We start from the raw sequence: 25,599 nt of genomic DNA on the forward strand, positions 1-25,599 counted from the left end.
AACTCATTATCAACAATCTAACATCTGCACCAACTAAGAGAAAATAAACTACATTTTGTGGGTGTCTGGAATAGAGCCACAATCTGATGACATGTGACTGCACAGTATTAGTACACTTGCAAGCAATGAGTTCGAGAGACTTCCCTCTAAGCACTCTTCTTTTAAGTTAGTACTCAGTGTAAAATTTATTTCTTCAATCTCTGAAGCACTATTAAAAACAGGCAAGTCACATTTGGTAAACAGAGTGCAGATTCCAAAAATATGGGCTTGGGACTAAATCTCCAGAATCCTGGGTCAAATGTATGTTTCCTAACACAAGAAGTAAGAACACAATCTTTCTTTGGTACCTTCAGAGACAAAACTTCATTAAAAAATACCTATTGTGTAAAAATTCTTCCATGGAAATTAATTATGGCTTTGATGAGCCAAGATTTTTGTGATAAATTTGTATTGATAAGTTCTAAAATGTGAAAATTAAACAGAACTGGACAGACATGTTTAGTGGTACAGAGTTGCTCAGAAACATGAGAACTTAAAGAAAATGAAAACTTCCCCCGTCAAAAACAGGCTGAGCTCTACATGTCTCCAAAAAATTGTATACTTCTTTTGATACTTAGTGGTAAAACAATCCACTACAGCTGCTACAGCAATAAATTATTAAAAAGAGAAACTATTAAAATTATATTTGTGTGGATTTTTCTACCTAGCAGAAGGTGCAAAGTCACATGAGGAAACTTGAAACCAAGACCTAGTACATGGCATCTCCTTTCCTAACAATTTCAAAAAGTATAAAACCAGAACTGGACTCCAACTCTCTTCCTGGACAACACTACAAAGCCCTACTGAAAACCAGAAGAATCTTTAAAGAGATTTACATATCATACATGGATTATTCACTGACTAACAATGTCCTATTGGCAAGATCACTGAATGATTAAAAGGAAGAAAGTACCAACAAGACAAATCCACACAAAAAGAAAATCCTCAAATTATTTCAAACCAGATAAAATTGAATAACTCAAGGATATTTTAGATACAAAAAATTAAAAGCTTCAGTGCTTCAGAAGCAATAAGCCATACCTTGCACTCCTCTAAATACAGAGGTGGTATTTTCAACCTTTGGGGAATCTGATTTTGTAATGAATAGAAGGAACCCTAGGAGGCGAGGGGAGAAGCAAAAAAAAAAAACCAAACAAACAACACATCACGACCAAAACCCAATATTATTTTCCTGAATTCAAGGAAAAAAATGTCTTTCATCTCAATTTGTGACACTGCCAGTGAATTCCTTATTTTCATACAGGACAACAGAAAACCCCAAAGAATAATTTTCATTGCTTTTTCTAATTCAAGTAGTCAATTCATTCCTTTTGCTATTGTTAAAAACATACTATAAAACCAAATGCATATGCAAGAAAAATATTAGAATGAGAACAAATCATTATTAAACTAGGGGTCCAAATTTTATTTTAAAAAGTTATTACTGCAAACACTAAAATGACACACAAGTAAAATACCGTATAAAAGTAGAGAATACTGATAGCAAGAAAAATTAAGCTAGACAAATTGTTTTGTTTGGAATGAAATTTGTTTCATTTGGAAATGAAATTCACATAGATTTAAATAACCAGATTTTATCCACAATGCAAAAATGCTGCATGTAGCAAAATGCTTTCAACTTTGTAACTAATGTATCTTTAAAGTTTATGGAACCCAGAAATTAAACGTACTTCTCTTTAGTAGAAGTACGCTGGCTTTCAGTCTGGGTTAGTAACTAGAATACCTAGAGCAGTCTGTGTTTCAGAAATCACCCTCTTGTCCTGTAACAAGGTTTCTACTAAGAAAGGAAGTGCAGGGATAAAATTATTATTTCATGTGGTTTTACCTGACCAAACTACAAAATTTCATGTTCTTACTTGAAAAAAGTAGTGGTATTTTAACTGGGGAACTTGCAAGGAAATGTCAGAAGTTAGGAAGAACACACCCTCTCTGTGATAGGTATTTTAGCAAATACATGGCTAAAAACCAGTATTTTACAGCATCTGTAGAAGGTAGTGTGAAGTTTTATCTTCCATTCTGTAATTTTTCTGGATGAAACTGATGACTTCATGCAGACTGAGGTTTCAGACTCACAGACGAATGATGCAGAACATTTCTTCTCACAGAATGCGACCTCAATTCCTAAAGAGAGGGAAAAACGCTGTGTTGTTTCTTCCGTTCCAAAGTGTGTCCCATTTACTGCTTTAATAATGCTTCAACGAACAGTTACAGTCAGCTGGACAGATTTGGTTCAAAAGGAAAACCAGATTTTTCTTATGCACCTAGGCCATGAAGCCCATGGTGGCAGGAAATACCCTCCTTTATTTACAAGCATGAAATCTTAGAAGGAGTTCAGAATTCTTTTACTAAAAGAAAATAAACCAGTTTTGTTCGTTGATCATACAGTCTTACTAAAGGATATCAAGTTATTAAAGCAATTATATCCTCTTTATAATTTGATGGGGAAAATTTATTTTTACAAAGTATTTAGTGAAAACCTATGTAAACAATTTAATTTTTTTTTCTTTAGCATTCTCGGTAATGTAGATTAGAGAAATGCTTTACTATGGGTGCTTGTAATAATGTTTACAATAAGTTTTTAGTAGCTGACACACAAAACCTGAGCTAGTGAACTGAAAGCTGTTTTATTTGTAAACTGAGAGGCAATGGACTGTGCTTACATAATTTGTGAGTGGATGCCACTAGCTGCTGGCAAAAGGATGGCAAGATGCAGAAAACACAGTTACCATTTTAGGTACTGGCAAAAACATTTTAGAATACTTGTACTATTCTGTTTCTTCTTCCGAAGATCAAATTAGCTTACAGTCCCCCTATCTCAGTTGCTCTAGATCCCAAAGGTACACTGACCATCTCTTTTACTCTTTACTTAACATGTCATATGACAGACTCAAACTGCTTTTTTTCTAACCTTATTTCTTATCCCAGGCCTTTTCAGCACTAACGTCTTTTTTGTTTTGTTAAATTTAACTTTTTCTACTCCCTTCTGGCTCTGACAGTTTTCTAATACAACCAGAGGTGTTCATACACCTCTATCAGGATATCCAAACCACTGTCATCTCAAGATATCACTCTTTCCATCATCTAAACAACTCCCCATCATGTTGTGCATTGCTTTTCAAAACTTCCAAGGTTTCATGCTCTTCAGTTTTCATACCCACTTTGCAGGATTTCAACCCCAATGTGTTTCTCTTTTTCTTTAGTGTAACTCCTATTAGTATAGGAGTTAAAACACATTCTCTTTGTCTACTGAGAAAATTATGCTCAGTTTTACACTGGTAGGCTTCTAATATTTGTTTAAAAGCCACAGCTGGGGATAAATCATACAGGCACATATGCAGATGAGAAGTCACACACAGCAAGACCCTGCTACAAATCAGTGAGCTGTTTAAAAGCTATCAAGTCAGAAATTGACTCTAATTTTAAGATGTGCAAAACATGTATTCTTCCCTAGGCCTCCTTTCATCAAAATCCTAATTTTTAAAAAAGTGTAAGCAACAAAGAGGCAGCATTTTCACAGTAAAACATGCTTGAGCACCTGCCAGAGTATAGCCCTATAAACACAAGCTACTGTAAATTGCACAAAATAGAGAGGAAAAGGGACGAAGTTGCCAAAAGGGAATTAAACCAGTTTTCAAAAACAGAAGAATCATATATTGGAAGTACTGAAAATTTCATTCTTGCTGAAGGAAAACAATCCAAACCCATATAAAATTCAGGCAGTTTAACTAAAATGATGATGGAGTTTACATATACATTACCATTCCAGGAATGAATGACACTGATTATATAGAGTTTGGTTTATGAAGAGAATTATTAGCAAGTGTCAAACTGAAGAAAGCAGGTAAGTGATACTGCAGACTGTGCTAGATCTAAGCATGTTTTATTATTCACTAACTCATAAATAGCAAGCATTGCAATGAAACAACTGACCCCAAATGCCACAACTGGCAGCTGCTAGCTGTTATGGAGATGATGGATCTCAGCCACACAGGAAGGACTGGACACAAAAGAAAAAAAAATTAATCAGTAAAGATAGACTAGAGCAGCCCAAATGCTTTTATAGTGAATTCTCTATAGGGTCATCAAGTAAACCAAAAGCAAAAGAAGAAAACCCACTGAACTGAAGTAAGAGCAAACAAACAAAAAAGGAAAAGAGAAGTTTGTAAAGAGAGCACAGAATGAAACAACATGAGAAAAAGCATGCACCCCCTGTACCTTTCCTATCAAATTTGCAAGTGGAGTTTAAAATAGCCATTTTAGAGGCAACAGACCTAGCTGCAGCTAGGTGACAAGTCTCTTGGCAATCATATAACTAGAAGTTAAGATTCATGTTTCTTAGACTAACATATCTATAAACAAAAGGCTTAGCCTCTTTCAATTTCACTTACCTATACAGAAAATATGCAGCAGTATTTTTTGTTGTTTCAGACGGAATAGGAGACAATAACATGCAGTACAAATATAAAATAACTAAACTTTTCCCCAAATGATTACACCAGAACTCTTATGAAAGACACAATTTACATAAATCTACTTGCATGTGTATGTACACAACCATTTACAAACACATGTACATTTATATATATTATACACACTGAACACAATTCTTCCCCTATTACTCTTAACTTCAGAGAAAAACAGTGTGCTATGTTCAGTTAAATTTATGGAACACTCACAATGCAAAGGCCATCATGCACCATTATGGTCTGAATGCAAGCATCCACGAACTATTATTGTCTGGTACTGCTGATGCCACCCAAAACCACTGCTTGACACAAACTATGGGAAAAGCAGTAACTGCAACAGACTAGAACCATGCCTACCCCCCAAAGAGGACACTGTAGCTCAAAAGGGTAGATAATAAAAAAAACAAACCACATGAAATAAAACAAACCCTACCCACCCACTCAATCTATGTGCCAGAACTTTTTACACTTTGCTCACTCTGTAGACTGCAATTGTGTGCTCAGCTCCTCAGGCCTCAGAGGTCTCCCTCATATACAGACAGAATATACAACTAACATTTACCAGGCTAGTGCCTCAGAACGTCAAATAAACACTTAACAAAACCAAAACTTAATTCACAGATATTTGTCCTGGGCCTGAAATCAAAGATCACAAATATCAATCCTCGCTCAAGTTTCCACTGTTACTATAGCCCAGGTAACTTTTACTACCAGACACTATTTAAAATATAGTCTTTGGAAGAATCTAAACATTCATCTCCATATTAGAAGATGATGTAGGATCTGAAACATCCAGTAGAGATGAGAAATCTTCTCACTTCCTAGAAAAAAAAAGTGTCACCCAGCAGCCTTTGAGAAGGAATGTTAGCCTTATCCATTTGTACAGATGTGAATATCTGAAGTCACTTCCACATGCTCATCAACAGAACATGCTATTAACTGCCAAAAGAATTAAGCTTAAAGTAAATATAGTCAACGTCATTGCCAAACACACAAACACAGGGAGGAGATTAGAATTTTTTGATTCAAACTTGATCTTCAATACCAAATTTGGATCTCAAAATAATTTACAGTTGGAAGTTGGAATATATTATCTTCTAATTTTCATTTGACACTATTAAAAACTTTGTACTAAAACCCAGCATTTTTAGTTACTACTGGTTGTACTGATGGTAGAACAGAGAATTATGTGCCGTGAGCTGCATTTGAAAGCTGTAAGAAGTCTACAACTGTCAAAAATGTCTGGATGTCAGCTGTAGCATCCTACTCTCACCACCTGACTTACAGCTCCAGGAATTGCACTGGGAACACACAGTGCAATAGAGGCAATTAGCAGATTACCTCCAAGGTACAGTCATTACTTCAGGCACCTGCTTTCTACTGCCACTACTTGGCAGTTTTCAAGCAGCAGATATATTTGCTGGGGTATTTTAAGTAGACTACAGCCACCAGGCAGTCGCCTTCTGCAGCTGGGGAGCAGGTGGTAATACCACAGCCACTTGCCTAACAAATAGCAGTGTGCTGACAACATTTGCCTTTTTCAATCATTGATGAGAGCTCAGCCACACTGACACACAATACAAGCTGATCATATTCATTACCTGGGAAACATATTCAAACTCCAAGTAGGTACGTGAAAAAGTAGTATGAAAATTTAAAAGGGAAAGTTATATTTTAGAACTACTAATTACTAGTAAATGAAGCTAACTAAATAAATAAAACTTAAAAACCAAAGACTATTCAGCATCAACCTGTAACAAATAAAATTATCAGAATTCAGTAGGCCTTTGGAAGGGTTTAACTATCTGTGAATCTACTTGAGACCTGAACAGAGCAGAGTTGTAATTCTAGGTAACAAGACTTCTGAGAAAACAAGAAAGAATGAGCAAGAAACGCAGGGCACTTTATTCCAAGACAATACTTGGGTTACAGCCCCCTCTGCTGGAAATATCTAGTACATATTGTTACACAATAGTTCGGAAAAATGCTGAAAGTAAAATAACTTAAAAATATGTGGAACAGAGAGCTTATAACATGGCTTTATTCATTCATGTTTAGTCTTCCACTCGCAGCTGAGTAAGAACCTTTCACAGAAGAGTAAGTGCTGTAATATCGACTTTAGATCTCTGTCATCAGGCAAATCAGTTTTGACATTATTTCATATATGGTGTCAACAGCCTTATTAATTTAGGCAACAGCACCTTAAACTGGAAACCAAAAAAATCCAACAACTTGCATCAGGTTACATGGAATAATATTCAAATGGCCTTTCTAAATCAGAACTGCACAAAAGAATATCCAGAGGTGACTGACCGGGACAGTTTTTCATTTTCTGCATTTCAAAATCTCAGCTCTTCACAACATGAGGTGCTTTTCTAAGGCTGAAGTAATGAATATAAGGTGAAGACCCAGAGAAATAAACAAGGATTTGTAACCATCATCCTTAAGAACTGAATAAAGTTCAAATTTTCTCTCAAAATGTTTCTGAATTGCAATTTACTTTTCAGCTCAGTCTTCAAATAACTAGTCATGTTTTGACTTCTTAGCTTCCCCAAATAGTTCCAAAATAAGTAACATGTTTGTCCCTCTGCAACAAAACTTCAATTGACGAAAAATCTCAGTTTATCTCCAATATTTCCTATTTCCTTATGTAGCAATTCATTACTAAAAGACTTTTTCATCCATTCCCCTCTTGTCTTACTGTCCCTGCTTCAAGAAAGAAGACAGCAGTACTGCTATGCTTGCTGTAACTATCTTGGTGTGATACTCACAGCTGCAGGCATGGCTATGTGACTCTGGACATAGGGCTGGTGATGTAGTGTTTGAACTCCATGATCAGAATACAGCTGGTATAAAAAAAATACAAAAAATTAGCACAAAAGCTTGTTTCACAATGTTAAGTTTTTAAGCCTTTCATATGAATTTAGAAGGCTTAAAACTTCAAAATGTGGGCTATGCTTATCTGAACTGAGTTTTTTAAAAACACAATTTCAATATTTAAATCTGTTTTCTCCACTGATTAGTCAAATTTAGTCAACTTAGTTTATCTTAAATCAGTGTCACAAATCACTTTTCTTGACAGAAATAGCAGCTTCTTTAATACAAATTTCACTTGCCTCTAATAGGAACAGTGTTTAAGTGTGTAGATTAGCATACTGAAAATGTAATTCCCAGCAGTATCATACTTATAAAATATTTACATACAAGTAATACAGATTATTCTTGGAATTTTACGCCATTCTTCTGAAATTTGACACACTGCTTCCTTTAATGTGAATGAATTGCCTACCTGTAAACCTAGAGCACATTATATCCAAATATTCCTTAAATAATTTCATCTATTTTCTTAGTGCTCATGGTTTTCAGATCTCTGTACACTTTTATATCAAAACCATGAATTACTAAAGGTAAAACAGTACTGTTAATAAGATTATTATTGCAAAATAGATGCCAAAATGTATGCACCTTCAAAAAGGAAGAAAAATCCCCATAACCCAAGCCTTGTATTATTCAGTATCTTTGCAGGGAAATTAAATTACTTCAGCATGTCAGAATTTTCCACTTCAGATGTCTGAAATACCAGTTCTGGAATTTCTCTTATAGGAATAAAAATACCCACTTACTTTTGGAACCATATTTGATTACTAGTATTAGTAATTAGATGTCCTAATTTAAAATCTATTTTGGCCTCCCTATTTATGAGGAATGAATATTTGAGAAGTACCTATTAATATGAAATTGAAAATGTGAGCAATTCAGTTTTTCTGTAGCCATTTACTATCATTTTTAATATCCAATCATGAAGAGATTGATTGAATGATTAAGTATTTTTTGCTTACAGTTTCTTCATTCTATATCAGTAACATTTCTAACATTTAAGAGATGTTTAAAGTACAATAAAGCACTCTTAATTACTTCAAATCATCAGAATATTTAGAAACAAGGTTCTCCTCACAGAAGAATTACTTTAGAAAACTATTGTGGTTCTGGGATATTCAGCCCAACATTCCAAAGAATGAACTCCCATTTTATTTAAACATTTATTTAAACAACCCTTGCAAATAAAACCAATTGACAAGTCCTTATATTGCTGTCTGTAATACATTTGTGACTCTCTGAAATATTTCAGAGTCAAAGCATTCTCCTAGACAGGAAGAGAAGTTCTAACTTGAAGACACCTGAAATTATTTAACATCAGCGTAAGTACTGGAACAGTTGACCTCACTGCTCTAAGAGCCAGTGCTTAAAATAAAAGATTGTATTTTTCAATCACAAATAAGCACTTCAATTTTCAGTACACTTTTTTACATTTTTAAAAATACCTCAGGAACTGCAGCTTCCACTAGGAGAGGTAGAGACATAGATCCACCTTCCTGGTTAATTCCTATTGGCTGATAAAAGACTTCAGATGGTTGCAGATACAGAAGTGGAGGTGAAGAGGTAGGAGACTGAAATAAAACACATTATTCTAATAAATTTTATAATTTAAGCAAGATAAAGAAAAGACCTTATTTTACAGTCTTCTTTGCTACATATAAACAAAAGATAAAGCTTTAAAATTAAGTGTCAAATTAATCTTTGATAACCTAAAGAAACTAAGTGAGAGGGAAGTGGATAGAAAGGTCAGGTAGCAGGAGAGAAAAAAAAAGTCCTTTTATTTTATGTGGTTTTCAGATTTTATACACATTTTGGAGAGCATTGCAAAATCCTAAGACTTGTAAAATTCACATTTAATCTCAAAATCACAGAAACATACTACAGTTAAATTTTCCCTTGCAACACTGTTACACTAGCAAAACAAGTTTTTTTTTTTAAATAATTAGAGTAACTCTGTAATTCAGCACCCTGATTTCAAAGCAGTGGATTGATCTATTAAGAGTGGAACAGACCCTAACTGGACAAGGCTGGCTGCTATTAAAGTATTGAGGCTGCATTGTAACAGCTCAAGCTTAAGGGATTTGGTCATCCTTTCAGGTTCAAACTCTTTGAGTTCCTCAAGTGTCAAGATTTCCATATTAAGCCGCTCTTTCACAAAACAGATAAACTCTCCCCACGAAATGACTAAGTTAACAATATCTTATTCCTACTTCAAGGGCCTGGGTCTAATTTCACCCAGTGTGTGTCCATGTGCTTCTGCTAACTCTACCCCTATGAAATGTCACAGTTATCAGTTAATTGGTAAGTTAATATCCATTTCTTTAATCAAGTGAAATTTGGCAGTTTTTACCTGCTTCTAAAGGATTTGTTAGGTAATTCGATACAAATATTTTGCTAAAGGGAAGGGGAGGGGAAGATGTTTTCTTTACATCAGATTTACATGTAATGTTTCAACAGATGCAATTTTATGCCTTCCATTGTAGCAGTAAATGTTGTAAATACATTGCTAAAATACAGCAATTAATACTAATTTCAACCAAGTTGTGAATAGTGAGAAATCTCACTCTTAGATAAGAGCAGCATACCTTTAAACTAGGTGAAAAGTAATGATAAAATGCTGCAACTATGAACTGTATTTACCTGTGGAACAGACCACTGCCACTGACTTGAAAGACATTGTGTTGGTGCCTAAAATTGAACAAGATGATGTCACTAATGTGGTGAAGAACAAATACACATAGAATACGCAAATCTGTAATTAATTCTCAACTAAAAAGAGGAAATATGATTTTCATTAAGTCCCAAATTATTCAGGAACGTGGTCTTATCTATTTCAACTCAGCCTCCATCTTGACCATTTCATAAACGTCAAAAACAAAAGTCAGGTTTTCAACAGAGGTGCTCAGAGCACATGAATCAACAGACCCAAGCTGGACCACTAAAAAAATATGGCTTTAAGGGAAAGGTCTTTTATGATGAGAAGGGTCAAGTATAGGAAGAGGCTCTCCAGAAATGTTGTGTGAAATCTTCATCATTAGAGCTACTTAAAACCCAACTGGACAAGTACCCAAGAAACCTGTTCTAACCAGCCCTACTCTGAGCAGGAGTTTGGCTTAGATGATAAGCCAGCTGTCCTGCACCACAAAAGAAAATGTAATTTATTAAATTTCTATGTAGTTACAGAAACAAAATAAACTGTATTCTACTGAACAGTCATCAATTAAGTTAAAATATGTTTCACACTACTATTACGAACAGTCTTTTTATTTCCTAAGAATAAACAGACCTGGGACAGTGCTGCAAATAGTACTGCATGGCTGGAGGATTAGTGATGGTCTGAAAATCATTTTCAAACAGATACCTGATAATGGTATGTAGGAGACTGATAAACAGGTGGAGCGACCATCACAGGTGAACTGGAAACAGAGCGAGACTTCAAAAGAAAAGAAATTATAAATCTTAATGCAGCAATTTCAAAAATTGTCACTCCTATTACACACAGCTCTGGAGTACTATGAACCACTCCCCTCCCTTTTGAAAATGATTCACAAAATTTTAACTTACACTTAAGCTGCTTCAAATCCAGTGTCTCTAACAGCTTATGTTAGATCAAACAAATCTATGGCATACTCACACCTTTCTAGAAAGCACTAGGCCATCACTACCTAGAGATAGTAGAACTTATTCCTGGGGCAATGCCCAGACTGATTATGAACTATCCTGTTCAATAGGTCACACCAAAGGCAAAGTCCTCTGTAGAAGCAAAATAAACTGAAGTGTTATTTAAAAAAAACCAACCAAGCAACACAAAATAAAGTCTAATATAAAGAAGCTATTTAAACATCTAGCATAAGGCATAGCTGAAGAAAATGAAGCAGAAGGGACTTGAAAACACTGCATATCCTCGTCCATAGAAAAGCATAAATACCAAAATAAATTCCTTACTGGCCATGGCTGCTGAACAGGAGAGACTTCAGATGTATGAAAATAAGCCACTCCATTATGGTAAACATATGGATATCCACTCGAAGTGGTCAAGTACATTGTACCAGCTTCTGGTGATACAGCAGTAGTTGCATACATTGTACCAGCTTGTGGTGTCATAGCAGAACCTGGAATAAATATTTAAAAACATATTTACAGATAACTTTTTCCAGATGTGTACACCAGGAAAAAAAGAGAAGAACACTTTTGATTGTCACAGGAAGAAAACATTCAAAGGAAAGAACATGGAGCAGCTTGTCTAATGCCATCTCAATTCCCTCTCAAACATGATCATGAAAGCAGATAGCCACAGGATGTCCTCAGAGTTAGATAGGAAAGGCTGCAGAAGATGACTTCCATACAAATAATGAAACACAACACATAATATGGGGAGATTTCTGGAGAGAAAAGAAAAGGGAAAATTAATTCTGTAACTGAAGCTGAAATCACAAAATAGTAACATAGTACAGAAAAAAATCAGGAAGAACACAATATAAACATCATTGAGCAAGTTTTAGTTTTTCATTTTGCCTTGCAAAGGTAAAAACCACCATGAAGTGCCATTTTCTGAACAGACAGAACACTGCAGAGATCACCAGAATGCTCAGTGGAAGACCAAAAAGGGTCCCACAGGGATTAAAGAGCTTTTATTGATAGTAAGAGTTTGACTTTTTTCCTAGAAAAGCCTTAAGACACCTGGATACAACACAGCTGAAATATTATCCATAGACAGGCTAAGATGTTTGTTAGGATAATATTAAGCACACCTTAGGAAAACTAAAGGCTGTTTTACCTCCAGTAAGCAATCCTGAATAGCACCTACTGGTATCTCAGATGAGATCAACACAATTCCATGGCCAACAATCCTGTCCACTAGCTACCAAGTAATTTGCACAAACTTTCTGCCAGTGTTGAATAAGTCTCTGGCAAAGAAAAAGGAAATCTTCCTCATCAAACACAGAAAATTCACTGATGAAAAAATACATTTTGATGCTGGGGAAAAGCAAACCAAGTGGCTCTCCCAATTATGTTCAAAGCTCTCACCCCAAATGATCTTACGACAGAAGAGCTAAAAATCATTTTGCTTTACACTATAAAATACAAGCACTATATATGTGGGCTATAGAGGACAGCAGTTTCTTGTCCAGCTAATTCTGTTGAATATAATGGAACCCACAGCTCCACAGTGACATTTTAAGTCCAGGTGTTCTAGCCTCATGAATCCAAGATGAGCTGCAGTAGGACAAAGCATCCTGGTGACTGAGATACACTGAGCATGATAGCAGACAAAATGAAACCAGGCCATAGGATGTGTCTGCATGCCAATATGATCTTGTATCACAGATCTATCCTAGGCATGAGAAATACAAGTAGTTGAACAGGTCCACAAATAAAGACCTCAAAAGAACACAGCAGCTTTCTTTGAAAACCTTTTTAAAAAGATTTTTGGTTTACCCCTCTATTGTCTCATGTCTCAAAACACAGAGATACACCCCTTTTCTATCAATTTACATATTCATTATGAAAGTCAACTCCCTCAAGTTGACTCTTCCCACAAGGAACTCCCACAAGTCAGGCAACACAAGTGAGAAAATACAAGTCAAAGATGGAAAGTGAAATAAAGTATAGCAAGAAAATGGCATACAATCTCATGATGATGACTGAGCGAAGATTATACTGAATAATTTCTAGAGCAAAGAAGCTATATAGTTGGAACAAGTATTCCATTTCCCCTGGGCAAATAATAACCCATACACTTACACAAGGGAAAAGGGCATACATAGGCACAAGCAGAGGATGAGGCAAACTTCCCGTCTTCAACAAGTATGTCTGCACCAACAGCATTAGTGTACATGTGAACCACTCCTAACAGAGCACGACAAACGAAAGAAAGCTTCAGGATTAAACCAAGATTCTTCTGTATTCTGGCCTCAGAATGAAGATGAGCAAAAGGATGGGTTTTTCCTAACTCTTCCAGAAGATACCATAGGACAAATACTGCAGCCAAGTCCCAAAGTACACTTCATCGCCTGCTGCACTTAAAAAAAGAGAACTACTTTACATTTCTGACACATAGCCTTTACTGAAGGCAACTGACAGATCTCATCTTAAGAACTGGTGATTCATAGCCTACATTTTCAGTATCCATTTAATATCTTAGAACAAACAGCTCAAGAAGAGAGTGGGGATTGCAACCACCCACTCCTTATGGTTTCTACCAAAGAAAGCAAGATGCAACAATCATAATGGGTTTTAATAACATAAAATAATCAATGAATAACAATGCCACTAACCAGCAGAGCCTGCTTTATCCTGTAGAACCTGTGAGGACACACTAAGTATTTAGATTTAGGATTCTGCCAGGTAACTTGAATTTCCATTCAGTTTGTTCCTAGACAGGTAACTCTCTCCAATAAAGTAAAAGAAACAACATATTGAGAGATAAAAGAACCAAGACACCATAAATCTATTTATATCAACATTTCTACTTGCATGCATTTGCTTCCACTGCAAACCATTCTGAGCACATGCCACACACAGCATTAGTGCAGTGCAAGACCAGGTACCTCTTGGTTAAAAACTTATATTCATATTGACAATACACAAATGCAAGTAAAAATACATACGAGCATTAGGACTCCGCACTTGTTTTCTTATTGCTGGTCCAATATTCAATTTCTTATCCTTATAATTGAGTTTTTTAGCCTAGAATTAAAGAAAGAAGACATTATTATGTTCTACACAGATCTAGGCATCTGAGAAGTGAAAAGTAACTTTGTAGGTTAGACACAATGAGCATGAGAGCAGTTATGTTGAAACCAGATCCTAGGATATGTGTCTGGAACCTGGTGAAGCTCCTCAAGGTCTGTTTTTAATACTAACACACAGTCCACTGCAACATAAAAGGAATTTCTGGAGGCATTACTCAAAACAGAGTAGGACAAAAGAAAAAATAAAAAACAGAGGATGATCAGAATTTCATATAATAAAATTCAAGAGTATAAAACAAAACCCCATTAGTTTCATACATAAATTGAAGCCGAGAAATTCAGCTGAAGATGGAAAAAGACCTAGACGCTACATGAGGTTAAGATGATTATGAAATAGAAATGTGCAAAGATGAAAAAGGTGATAGATTTGTAGGACATCTAAAGTAAAGAATTTACAGCAGGCAAAGTAAAACATCAGTAAGACTTCACATGGAGTAGCCTTTCAGTTACAAAAGGGGCAAAATGGTACCATTTACAAAATGGTACTCAGTACCATTGATGTATTCAATGCTCACAGAAATAAAGCAATTTAAAAAAAGCCAGGGCAAGAAAGCCAGCTGACTCAAGAAGTTGTTGCTTGTATACTTTTTTAGCTCCACTAACTTCAAACAAAGGTGTGGAATTTTCAACATTTTAACCAGCCTTCTAAATGTGAGAAGGCAAATTGCATGTCTCAGATGCTATTTTCTTGGGTTTTTTTCCTTGCACCTTGATACCCTCTTGTGAATGAGTAACTCCTGCCTGACAGATGTCTCCAATATGTTCCAACCAAAATACAAGAGCACATGTTTCACAAAACCAAATGAAATGAAGAGCTGACCATGTCTCAAGGGAGGCTGTACAAGGAGCATCAAGACAGTAATACAGCTCAGAGGAGCAAAAATTAAACGACTTGAGCTCCATTGCTGAAGGCTTTAAGGGAACCCAATTGTTACTAAAAACAATTAAATTAGGGCTGACAAACCACATGACAGAATAAAAGACAGCAGTTATCTTTCTAATTTCCATACAAAAATCTTGCCAGCAGTGGAATGTGAAGGATAAAGTTTTCATAACTCTACATGTACTGCAGACTAAGAAAATAAAGATCAATGTTGTAGTCAAAAACAGTACTATGAACTAGAACTTCCTTCCTTAGTTCCAGAATATCTCAGTATAAATCTTATCTTAGATCTCTTTAAACAATTTTAACTATCAGACCAAACTTATCTTCAAATGCAACTTGGCAAACAGAGGACCAGAGTACTCAGGCCTAATACAAAATTAATTAATTCAATTAAGAGACAAACACAATGGGGACTGCCACTTACATCTTGTAAAATCTTCTGAGCCTCTTCTTCGGTTTCAAACGTAACAAAGCCATACCTAAACAAAAATGACAGAAGCTAAGCCTCTAAAGTTTGTATTTACAAACACAGCACATAGTTACTTGATGTACAAGTGACATTACAAGCTAAATTAATGGGTTAAAAGACCCCCGAGAAGTAAAGAATGAATTAACAATTGCATTCTTAGCACCTTTTTAATTACATTAAAGTATGTGGCAATACACCACTGTGAAATGACCAGCTGTTCTTGTTACTCAGCCTGTGTCTTAAATTTCTTCATTGCTATTAAATAAAGACTTTGCTCTAAACTTTTCACTTGCTGAGGTGACCAAAGATGAGACAATTGGGATTTTTTCAAAGTTAATTTTATACTGTAATTCACAGTACAGCTCCCACCTACTTCACCAACAATTGTAAATGCTCCCCACTGCCACAAGTACAATCCTCTACTTTAAACTGAGTTCTCAGAAAAAGCAGTGATGCAGCCATTATCTGTGAATTCTCCTGTAATTCGTAACAGGATTAGCATTAAAAAGAGTTCTGTGGAGATCACGGATGAAGCAATTCTCATACTTTGTGACACAGTGTGTCTTTTACCATACCTCTTCTAACTGCTGCAATAAATCAAACAGGCTTTCCGCTCAGAACTTCTGCTTTTCCAACCCCCTCAATTCATTCCCAGAGTAATCTTGGTGGCACTGCCAGTGCAAAGTATCTAAATCTATACAACACACATATAAGAAAACAAAAACAAACAAACCCCCCCCCCCAAAAAAAACACCAAAAAAAAACCCCCACAACTTTCTCCCCCCTCCAATAAATCTAACTTCCTAAATTTCAAATACTTTTGTACTTTGAAATGTAAAATGTGTATTTCTGTACACATGATGTTTTAGGGTCATTGTTCATTTCTCAGGGTCAGATTACAGAAGGTATGAGATTCTGCCTCTCCTGCCACCAGATCAGATTTTGCAATACACAGTTATCATTCTTTGTAAGCATTTGTATGCTAATTTTAATACAAAAGTTCAATAAATCTGACCAGCTGTACTTTCAAATTTGTGGGTTTTTCTTGTATTGCCTTCTCTAACCTGGAAACATTTCCAAGTTCAAAGAAAACAAAGTATTCTCCTGCTTGGGACCTTACCTACACAGACTTCTTATTCCGTAGACTGTCTGGACAATAAACTAATAAATTAATAAATGTAATCACAAACTTGTAAGTTTTTTAAATCACTTGTCTAGCAGAAGCAACAAAGCCTGTGCCTGGAGTTCAACAGAAATCCTAACAGTATGGAAAGTAATTATTTTCCAACATATCTGCTGTGAGACATGTTGGTAATCATAATATATAATTATTATGGGTTATATGGACACACACACTGCAATTCTCAGATACTTCTTAGAATTTACTAAAAGAGCAGGAGGCTTGGTAACAGATCTGGAACCAAGTGTCTGAAGTCATGCAAGTGCACTCTCTGTGCTAAGAGCTGCAGCTCAGCACATAACTTGCTGATACACGTAAAGCTCTGACAGCATTAAAACTGTCCTTACTGCTCAGGAGAGAACTTTAGAGGTGAGCTCTCATGCACATTCCTTTCTGCTTCAGCCCTCTTTCCCACCTTCTCTGGCAGTGCACTTCCCCACCTCGTTGACATCACCATCCTTTGGGTTACAGCAATAATTTTAGTATGCAATCTTAATCTTTCTCTGTATTTGTTCTTTGTCATTTCTCCTACTGGTGACTTCCAGTCTCAGTCTCCATTGTAAATAATAATGATTTAACTCATGTTGTAAGTGATCAGATTTGTTCCCTATGCTGCTGTTCCAAAAATCTTCACACAAAAATCTGTTACAGCAATGCACTCCAGCACAATCAGGTATATCTAAGCTCTTCCTCCACTTTAGGCTCCTTTCCATACTGGCTTTCAGTAATATAAATATATTTAATAACTAAATAACTTTTCTAGGATAATCACTAGTCACTAAGAAAACCTGAAAAAAATGGAAACTGTTGATTCTGTCCTAGCTGCACCCAGCTTCATCTTATAACAACATGACTAACAGAGTTTTAGTTATGCAAATTGGAGACATTTATATAGAGATATTAAAGGGCAACAACAGATTTTTGCACACACGGAATAACTGAAACATCAATGATAAAATATTATGAGCTATAAAAATCAATCAAATTTACTATAGTCAGCTTTCTGTTATTTTCTATTTCCACAATACACTTATTCTACTATACCAACCCCTTTGAGAATCCAGCTCTGTCATTTATTATCTTCACTTCTGTCACACTGCCATATTGAGCAAAAAATTTCTTCAGGTCATTTTCATTAGTCTAGTACAATAAATCAAGAGGGGAAAAAAAAGGCAAAGTTGGTTTGCATAGTTATTCAATTAATTAGTTCAATATTTACCTTAAGATTATTAATGGATGTAGTTTGGATGAAGTTTGCCACAAACTAATTATAACCCTGCATATGAAGACAGAAGAATGAGCAAGTATGAGCCTCAGGGCCAACTGAACTACTGCATTAATTATTCAACAGTAATTCTAGAAACTTCTCATTAGTAGATTTATGTAACAACTGTCCTATTACAGTTCAGATCAATGAAGCAGGTGTACTAGATCCAAATTTTAGTTTCTGTTAATTACGTGCTAGAGCAGTTTACAGTATGAAAAATCACTGCCATACTTTCAACTGCAACACAGCAGAGCATATAGATATACACAGGTCACATAAATCCCCCCAAACCACAGTGATTTAGTGGTCAAACCCATTGAATATACCACTATACGAACTCCCCACTGTAAGTAAGGAAAAGTTATTTCAATGGAGAGTGGTCTAAGTCAACTTAGAAGGAACTGCCCCCCTCCAAGTACGCAGAGAATAAACAGCTTTCTAATGTAAAGACTCACCTAAGCTTTGTGAACACTCCTCTGCCTTCTATGAATATTTTTTTACAATGTAAGCATATATCGCATATGATGCAGTAAGCATCACATTTGAGTTTTAAATTTTGTTCTACATAGCCCTTAGTTAATGCTACACTTAGCACTGGGAGAAGAATAGTTATATGCACACACCATTCATCTACACTTCCCTTTAACTTCAAGTATACCAAGTACTGTTTTACTTCTAAGTTAATGACTTTGATTGTTTGTATACAATGTAGGGAATCCTCTTCAGCACAACAAAGATTTATGTGCCTCATCCAAGTCTGAAATTGATCGGTGCTCAAAGTATTACCCGAGGACATAAGGGCTTGCTACATAGAACTATGAATTTAGAAAGACAATGGTTTATGTGCAAAGCAATGCATTGATGCAGAGTAAGAAGGAAATGCTGTTCTAAGATGCATGGTGAAATCTGTAAACATCTGTGCAAACATAATATTTTGAAACTTATAAGAAACACATGCAGGACTTGCCTTTTCCTGCTTATGATAAAACAAAGGCACTTGTCAGATTCTTTAAGGAGGGTAAAGGCTTAGCATTAGCCGTTGTTAGTGACACATGGCCTGCACCACTAAAGAAAGAGCTCTACAGACCAAGATGAAAACGTTCCCAACTCTAACTTCCCTTGCTGAATTGTTTCTCTAAGTTTGAGAAACCAGGTGTTTCCTCTTACAAACAGGAATCACTGCCATGGTGATAGACAAAATGGCAAAATCATAAAAGTTAGACAGCAAGTAAGTTTTTGTTGAGTAACCGTTTCCCTTTTTCACAAAAATAAAGTCAAAAGCTTTTGCATTACCCCAGGTGACTTGAATAAACCTTAGTCTTAAAAAAAACATTTCCCCAAAACCCCAATACAATAGAAAGCAATTCAAGACTGACATATAAACCCTATGAGGATTAGATCAGAAATTTAAGGCTGAATTTGATATAAAGAAATCATACCAAATGGAAGAGCAACTGAAATGGCCATAGAGGTTTCATCCCTTCTATTTCCTCTCCCCTCTGCAAAAAAATTTCCATCCTCTTTATGATTACAAACATGCTTAAACTGCTGTTGAAAATACAATTTCATAATAAATTTTGAAGTATCAGCAACTAAACCAAGTCAAGAGACCCTTCAAAATGAACAATAAGTATGATAATTAATAAAAATATTGATGTTAGACAGAAAAGTATTTTAACCTTTGAAATTGTAGTGAAGACAGAAGAGAGCAAGAGAGGTCCTTTTATAGCTCCAGAAATTTGCTTACTATTGTTGCAAAAAGCTACTGTGCCACTTTTATTAAAGTCCAAATGTACTCAAGGCCTTGTATATCTTAAAATATGAACACCTCTACTTGAATTATCTCAGCCAAATAAACTAGAAGATTCTGGAATTTCTTGCATTTGTTATGCAAAATAGCTGGAATGAACTGTCAATTCTTGTTCCTCTTCAAATGAGTCAGTACTCAGAAGGTCTCAGCCTAGGAGGATTAATGCAGGGAAGATGTTCTTGATGGGAACAAATCAACAGCTAAGCAGACCAAGCATGTTTTGCAAAAGTCAATGGCTTAATTAACTACCTAAAGCAGGAAGAGAGAAAAAACCTTAACCTTATCACAAATGTTAAAAGCAACTGAACAAGGTAAGAGTGGTGCAATGTTCACTGCTATTTAAAGATTTTAGGGAATACACAAAGGCACAAGCGTTCTAGGCATTAAGACCAATACTGCAAATTACCCAGAGAAGCTTACATACTTTTAAAAACAAACTCTTGCCTTTAAGAAAATTACTATGGTGAGGAATATACACACTGTAATTCTTTGTGTGAACCAAAGTGTTAGAGGAACAAAAGCCACTGATGTTTTCTCCTCTGGCCATATGAAACATTGTGACAGTTTATTAAATTACACTAAGCGGTATACATAAACAAAACATTCTACATGCTTTTCTGCCATCAGCTCTGATGATGACAAAAGCTATCTTCTATGAAAAAAGAAAACTCTGAAGATGTGGTGTGTCAAAAGCTTCTAGCACCTAGGTGTACAGAGTGAACTTTGTAGAACAGTTATGCAAATTAAGGCCTAAAGCTTTACTGTAGGTTTGGCTATTAAAGTGAAGAGGAGTTGCCAACTAAACACATACACATGACTATGTCTCTCTTTTTTCCCTGTTGATTTTTATACGGTTATAAATTATAATTTAGCAGCAAAAAGAGGGAAGAATACCTTAAAATCAATTCCTCCAACAAAGACACGATTTGGAGTAACTGTTCCAAACCTTGGAGAACCGATCAGATTATTTAACCTCACCGGTGACACAGTGTTGGGACATGAAGGTGAAGATTCTGTTTGCATCTGATCAGTGGCCTGCTGATTGAAAGAAAACATTTTCAAAATCTTACACATTATTTATCAGTAAATGAAACAACTCTCAACAGACAATACATACATAATTTTTCAGAAGGCACAGCAGATGCTGAACATTAATAATGTATTTATATTCAGAATGTAGTTCAGTATTTAAACACAAGCTCAACCTTAATGAATTCAGTAACTTGGTGAATACACTGTGGTCGGAAGTCCAATGTTAAACACTCGTCAAACTGGACACCAATCTTGGTTCAATATGCAAAGCACCCTGCAGCATAAATTTCAGGTTATGAATTGTATTATACAACAGATCTTCTCTCTGCTAGAAGTCCTTCTTTTAAACCTATATAGAATGGACATTTTAAACTCAGTCTGTGCTCTTACGCACATCTGTACAACTCTATTCTCTGCAACAGCCTCCAGGTCATTTTCCAAGAGCCAAGCACCCATAATTCCACCACATGAAATCAACAAGCTCCACACACCCGATGATAACTTGGTGAAGCCTTCCTGATGTTTTAACTTCCAGCATGCTTACACTTGTGAATCGTGAAACAATTTAATTGTAAACTCTTTTCAAAACAAAATAATACTGCCTTACAAAGTCAATCCTAACTCTGTAGATGATAGCCAGAAAGCAGCCATGTAGTATTGTCACTAACTTCTCCAACAGGATTATTTTAATACTTCTTTAGCTACCTAAGAGTTACTCCTACTAATTCTAAGTAAAGGGTTAATGCTATTATTGTGGCTATCTCAAAGACAATAAATCCAGCTTAGTTCACACAATTTCAGTTTTAGAGAAGACACAAGTCCTTTCCGAATGTACTAAAACACAGATACTTGGGACAGAGGAAAACCTGAGGTTGTTAACCTGATCTGCTCAAGAGAACTTAGTATGCACCTCTCCTCCTGGGAATACTACTCTAGAGTACTAACCTGAACAAACCCCACCTCTAGTAGGCAAGGAACCAACACAGTCACTACAGTCGCCAAGAGGACTCGTTTCTGCAGCAAAAAATTCCTGAGGGACAAAACAGGTTACATTCTCCACCTTTCACACCAAATACAACACTCCAGCTGTACAATCATCTGGCAATTGTGCTCAGCACAAAAACTTCTGGATTCAACTATAACAATTAACAGCACAACTGAAATGTATTCTTTACCTTAAAGAGCCTAAACTGCGTTGTCTCTGTACACATTTTAAGAGCTGATATATTAAAATACAAATGCAAATAACTCAATGGAAGAAATGAGGAATTAATCACACCACTTAGGAACTCACAATACTGTAAATCACAGTGAGTTTTAAGTGTTACATGTTAAAATTTGTATTCTGATAACCAACTCTTTATCATCAGTGCGGCAATAAGAAAACAGTATTAAAAAACCCAAATATGTGCCAGCAGCACATCACTTGCCTAAACATTTATTTCTACTGTTTTGTAAACTGCCTTTTCATCAATTTCCCCAAATAATACAGATATATAGATTCATCAATATTTATCGATTACTTAGCGCGTCTGGCAACTGCTCGTTAGCAGAATGGCTATATTCATTTTTACACTGAACACACCCACGGTCAGACAACCTAAGTCCACCAAGGCCTGGTTATTAAGCGCACTTATCTCCCTAAACACCTCTACTTTCCACAGTCCGAGTGCTGTAAGGTCCGAGCCAGACCCGTTGCCCCAGCACCGCGTCCCGCACACCCGAGGCCGCCAGCGGCTTCTCCACAGCCTGAGGCCGCCACAGACAAAATGGCGGTCCCGCGCGGGCGGGCACGAGCCGGGGCGCCCCAGCAGGATGGCCCCGCTGCCCGCCCGCCCTCGGGGCGGCTTCCCGGCCCCGCGGCCCCGCCGGGCTCCTCACCGCGCCCTCGGGATCCATCGGTCCTCGCAGCCGCCTCGGCGCCCGGCACGTTCCCGGCACGCGCCGCGCTCCTCAGCTCCGCCTCGCGCCCAACTGACGCGCACCAGCGGGGACGGGCCTATAACGGGCGGGGGAGGCACAGCCTGGCGGCGGCGCTGAGCGCCACGGAGCGGGCCTTCCTCGCCCCGGCGCCCCGCCGGCTCCCCTTCCCTCACACACCTCAGCCCACCTTCCCCGGAGAAATCTCCCCTTTCCCAAATCCTTCTCCCCGCAGCCGCCGAGTACTCTCACGGGATCGCTGCGACGGGGCGGCCAGGCGTGCTTCTGCCCCGGCGCCTCCCCGCCTCAAGGCCCTGGCGCTGCCGTTCCACCCGCGCCTCCCGGAGCGGGCGGCCCGCGGCCGCTACAGTGCTCGGAGGCCCGGCCGCTTGAGCCGATGCCCCAGCGGGTGTCGAGCGGCCCAGCTGCTCTGCGCTCCCTTCCCCGCGGGTACCGTGGCACCGGCAGCCTCCGCGCAGCAGCAGCGCCGGGGCGGGTGGTCCCGGTGGACCTCGCTCCCCGGGGTGGTAGCTCTGAGGAGGGTACTACCTTTCGGAGCCGTGCTTCGAAGCTCTGGGTCAGCCCAGGAACCTCCCTCCAGCAATTTCCTCGTCACCTGGCGAGGCAGGAGACAAATCCCAGCTGGGTTTATCGTCCCAACTAGGGCTTGAAACAGGGAGGAAAACACGGTAACGCATTTCACCTGGTCTCTGTGGGAGAAATACAAAAATGCCCAGGGAGGCAGTTACCTGGCTTGGCCATGTTTGATGGGGGGTCAAAACATAGTTTAGACTTAACAGCCATGAATGTGAAGTAAAAGTCCTATTTCAACTCAAAGAATCTTCCTAAGGTTTCCAAAAGACTCTTGAGTAGGCAGGATAGCTTGAAAACAGCTGTGGGTCTGGGATGACCTTAGAGATAAAATTTCTGGTTTGCTCAAGAGAGCTGGAAAATAACACATTAATGACCACTACCCAAAATACTTCAACTCAAAATACTCTTTTTTCCACCCTTACTGAACTGGAGGGAAAGCACCAATAATATTGCTTGTGTCAAGTGTACTTCTGTGATCATTCACTGAACAGCACTACAGCCTGCTTTCCTATTCCATAATTTCATCCCGTCTGCAAATACATTTTGCCCTTAGAATATCTCTGGTATTAAACAGGTCTGGAAAAAGAGTCATTCAAATGCCAAACTCATAATCAATGCAGGTACAAAGGTGCAGCCTGACAAAAATCCCTGATCTGATGACAGCAGGAGCTGGTATGCAGACAAGTGTGTACTGAGAGAACCATGCCAGTGGGAAAACTGTTTTTCAAAGTGATCAAACATGCACAGGCTAAGTAACTGCTGCTCAACTCCAAGACTCAATGTCTGGATCACTACGATCATTAGTTACTCTCATTGTTTACATTTTTTTGTGCTTTAAAATAGAGTTCAAGAATGAGTATCTTGACAATGTCTACCTTATATTTTAGATGAATTCAAATATTTGTATTTTGCTTTATGCAAATTATACCCATCCCACCTAAACCAAACAGCCCTTCACATCATGTAAGTCTCCCTGAGGCACAGCACAGACTTGCAGTGCTTATGGGATTCTACACTGCTCCTTAATTTTTTGGTGTTGCTTCAACACCTATCAGCTTCTGCAACATTACTCCTATCACACAGAATAAAAAACCACAATCCTGGAAAAGTTTCTAATAATTCTGTGCCTGTAATATATAACAATATAATGCTTAACTCCTACTACTGGTTTTTGGGGTTTTTTTAGTTGAGAAAATTGTATAAAAGTAAAGGCAATTTTAGCAGAGCTGATAGGATTTTTTAGAAGTACTTATTTTGTGAGATTACAGAACTCTGCTGAATTGCATTCATTTTATGAATATTTATCAGACAGCAACAAAGCTTATCCTGAGAACAGTACTATATTTTAATGATGTGAAAGGCAGAATAGCCAAAGCCTTTCATGTGCTTCATATCTTGATTTGGGGAATTTAAAGTGAGAAGAGCTGAAAGAATAAACAAACATTCAGAGACATGAAAGTGTATTTTATATAGTTTTAATTTTTGTATCTTCTGCATTATACCTCCTCCTTTAGTTAAGAAACCCAAATCTGGGACATTTACATTTAAAATAAGACAGTTGTGACAAAAATGGGGCTTTTGCAAATAAATTAAAAAGATTGAGCTATTTTTTTACTGTGATGCTTTAAAACCTGAAAATTCAACACACCTATAAATGTAGCAAGATTAGGAGTAGAGCTGGTAAACATACTGCCATGCATACAAGATTTGAATATCACAACAAAGGCTGCTGGGCTGCCCTGGTACTGCATGGCTGCTTCATTAAAGGAATTGTTTCCTGGCTGAGGGAGCCACTCTCAAAGGAAGTCAGGAGTGCAACTGTTCTTGATTCCACATGTCAGCAATATATACAGCATGAAATGATCTCCCCTGCTGTTCTCTCCCACAAATTAAAAGGCAGTGCTGGACAGTAAAAAGGCAATAAAAGACAAGAGTCTGACTGTGCTGGTTCCTGCAGGATTTTGCCTTTTGTCCTTTTTTTTAGCATCAGAGAAAGAGGTTAAGTGAGGAAGAATAGTCCAAAGAAAAAGCAAGAGAGAAAAATAGGGAGAAAAAATTAATTGGGAGGAGGAAAAGAATTCTCCAGGCAGAAAAAGACAAGTATATTTTATGAGTAATACATGGGTCTTAAAACAAACTGCTATTCCACTGATTTGCTGACCTTGAAAAGACCTGCTACCTTCTTTTGCTTATTTTTATCTGTGGGCAACAACACTAGTTTTCCCACCAGCGTTTTAAGATCCTTTCATGGAAATATAAGCATTAATATATCCTTGTCAGAAG

The 25,599-nt window shown here is 37.3% G+C and overlaps 1 protein-coding gene across 8 annotated transcripts; it reads right to left on the reverse strand.

Moving 5' to 3' along the window:
• Nucleotides 1-2,045: 2,045 nt before the first annotated feature.
• On the reverse strand, nucleotides 2,046-23,815 carry BOLL (boule homolog, RNA binding protein). 8 transcript variants are annotated; one of them, XM_053981933.1, is made up of 12 exons: nucleotides 22,684-23,815; nucleotides 20,665-20,805; nucleotides 17,742-17,833; nucleotides 15,469-15,523; nucleotides 14,015-14,093; nucleotides 11,349-11,515; nucleotides 10,765-10,836; nucleotides 10,044-10,091; nucleotides 8,849-8,974; nucleotides 7,298-7,372; nucleotides 3,991-4,057; nucleotides 2,046-2,181 (listed from the first exon to the last, which is right to left on the reverse strand). In XM_053981933.1, exons 1-11 carry the CDS (start codon nucleotides 22,699-22,701, stop codon nucleotides 4,040-4,042), a joined length of 891 nt encoding a protein of 296 aa, XP_053837908.1. In that variant the 5' UTR covers nucleotides 22,702-23,815; the 3' UTR covers nucleotides 2,046-2,181; nucleotides 3,991-4,039. The 8 variants fall into 8 exon arrangements, with proteins under 8 accessions (XP_053837908.1, XP_053837907.1, XP_053837913.1 ...); XM_053981932.1 differs by having other exon boundaries at nucleotides 20,665-20,808; nucleotides 22,684-22,766; XM_053981938.1 differs by lacking the exon at nucleotides 22,684-23,815 and adding an exon at nucleotides 22,458-22,554 and having other exon boundaries at nucleotides 20,665-20,808.
• Between the last annotated feature and the right edge of the window lie 1,784 nt (nucleotides 23,816-25,599).

Source organism: Vidua macroura, chromosome 7 (genome assembly GCF_024509145.1).
Source record: "Vidua macroura isolate BioBank_ID:100142 chromosome 7, ASM2450914v1, whole genome shotgun sequence".
Classification (NCBI taxonomy): Eukaryota; Metazoa; Chordata; class Aves; order Passeriformes; family Viduidae; genus Vidua; species Vidua macroura.

Bases quoted from the DNA above. Each gene is read 5' to 3' on its own strand.
- BOLL (XM_053981932.1), bottom strand. The intron at 11,516-14,014 runs GTATGTATTTTT...TATTTATTCCAG, and splicing joins AGTGCGGAGTCCTAATGCTC to GTTCTGCTATGACACCACAA. The intron at 10,092-10,764 runs GTATCTGTTTGA...GTTCAATTTTAG, and splicing joins CTCCTACATACCATTATCAG to GCACCAACACAATGTCTTTC.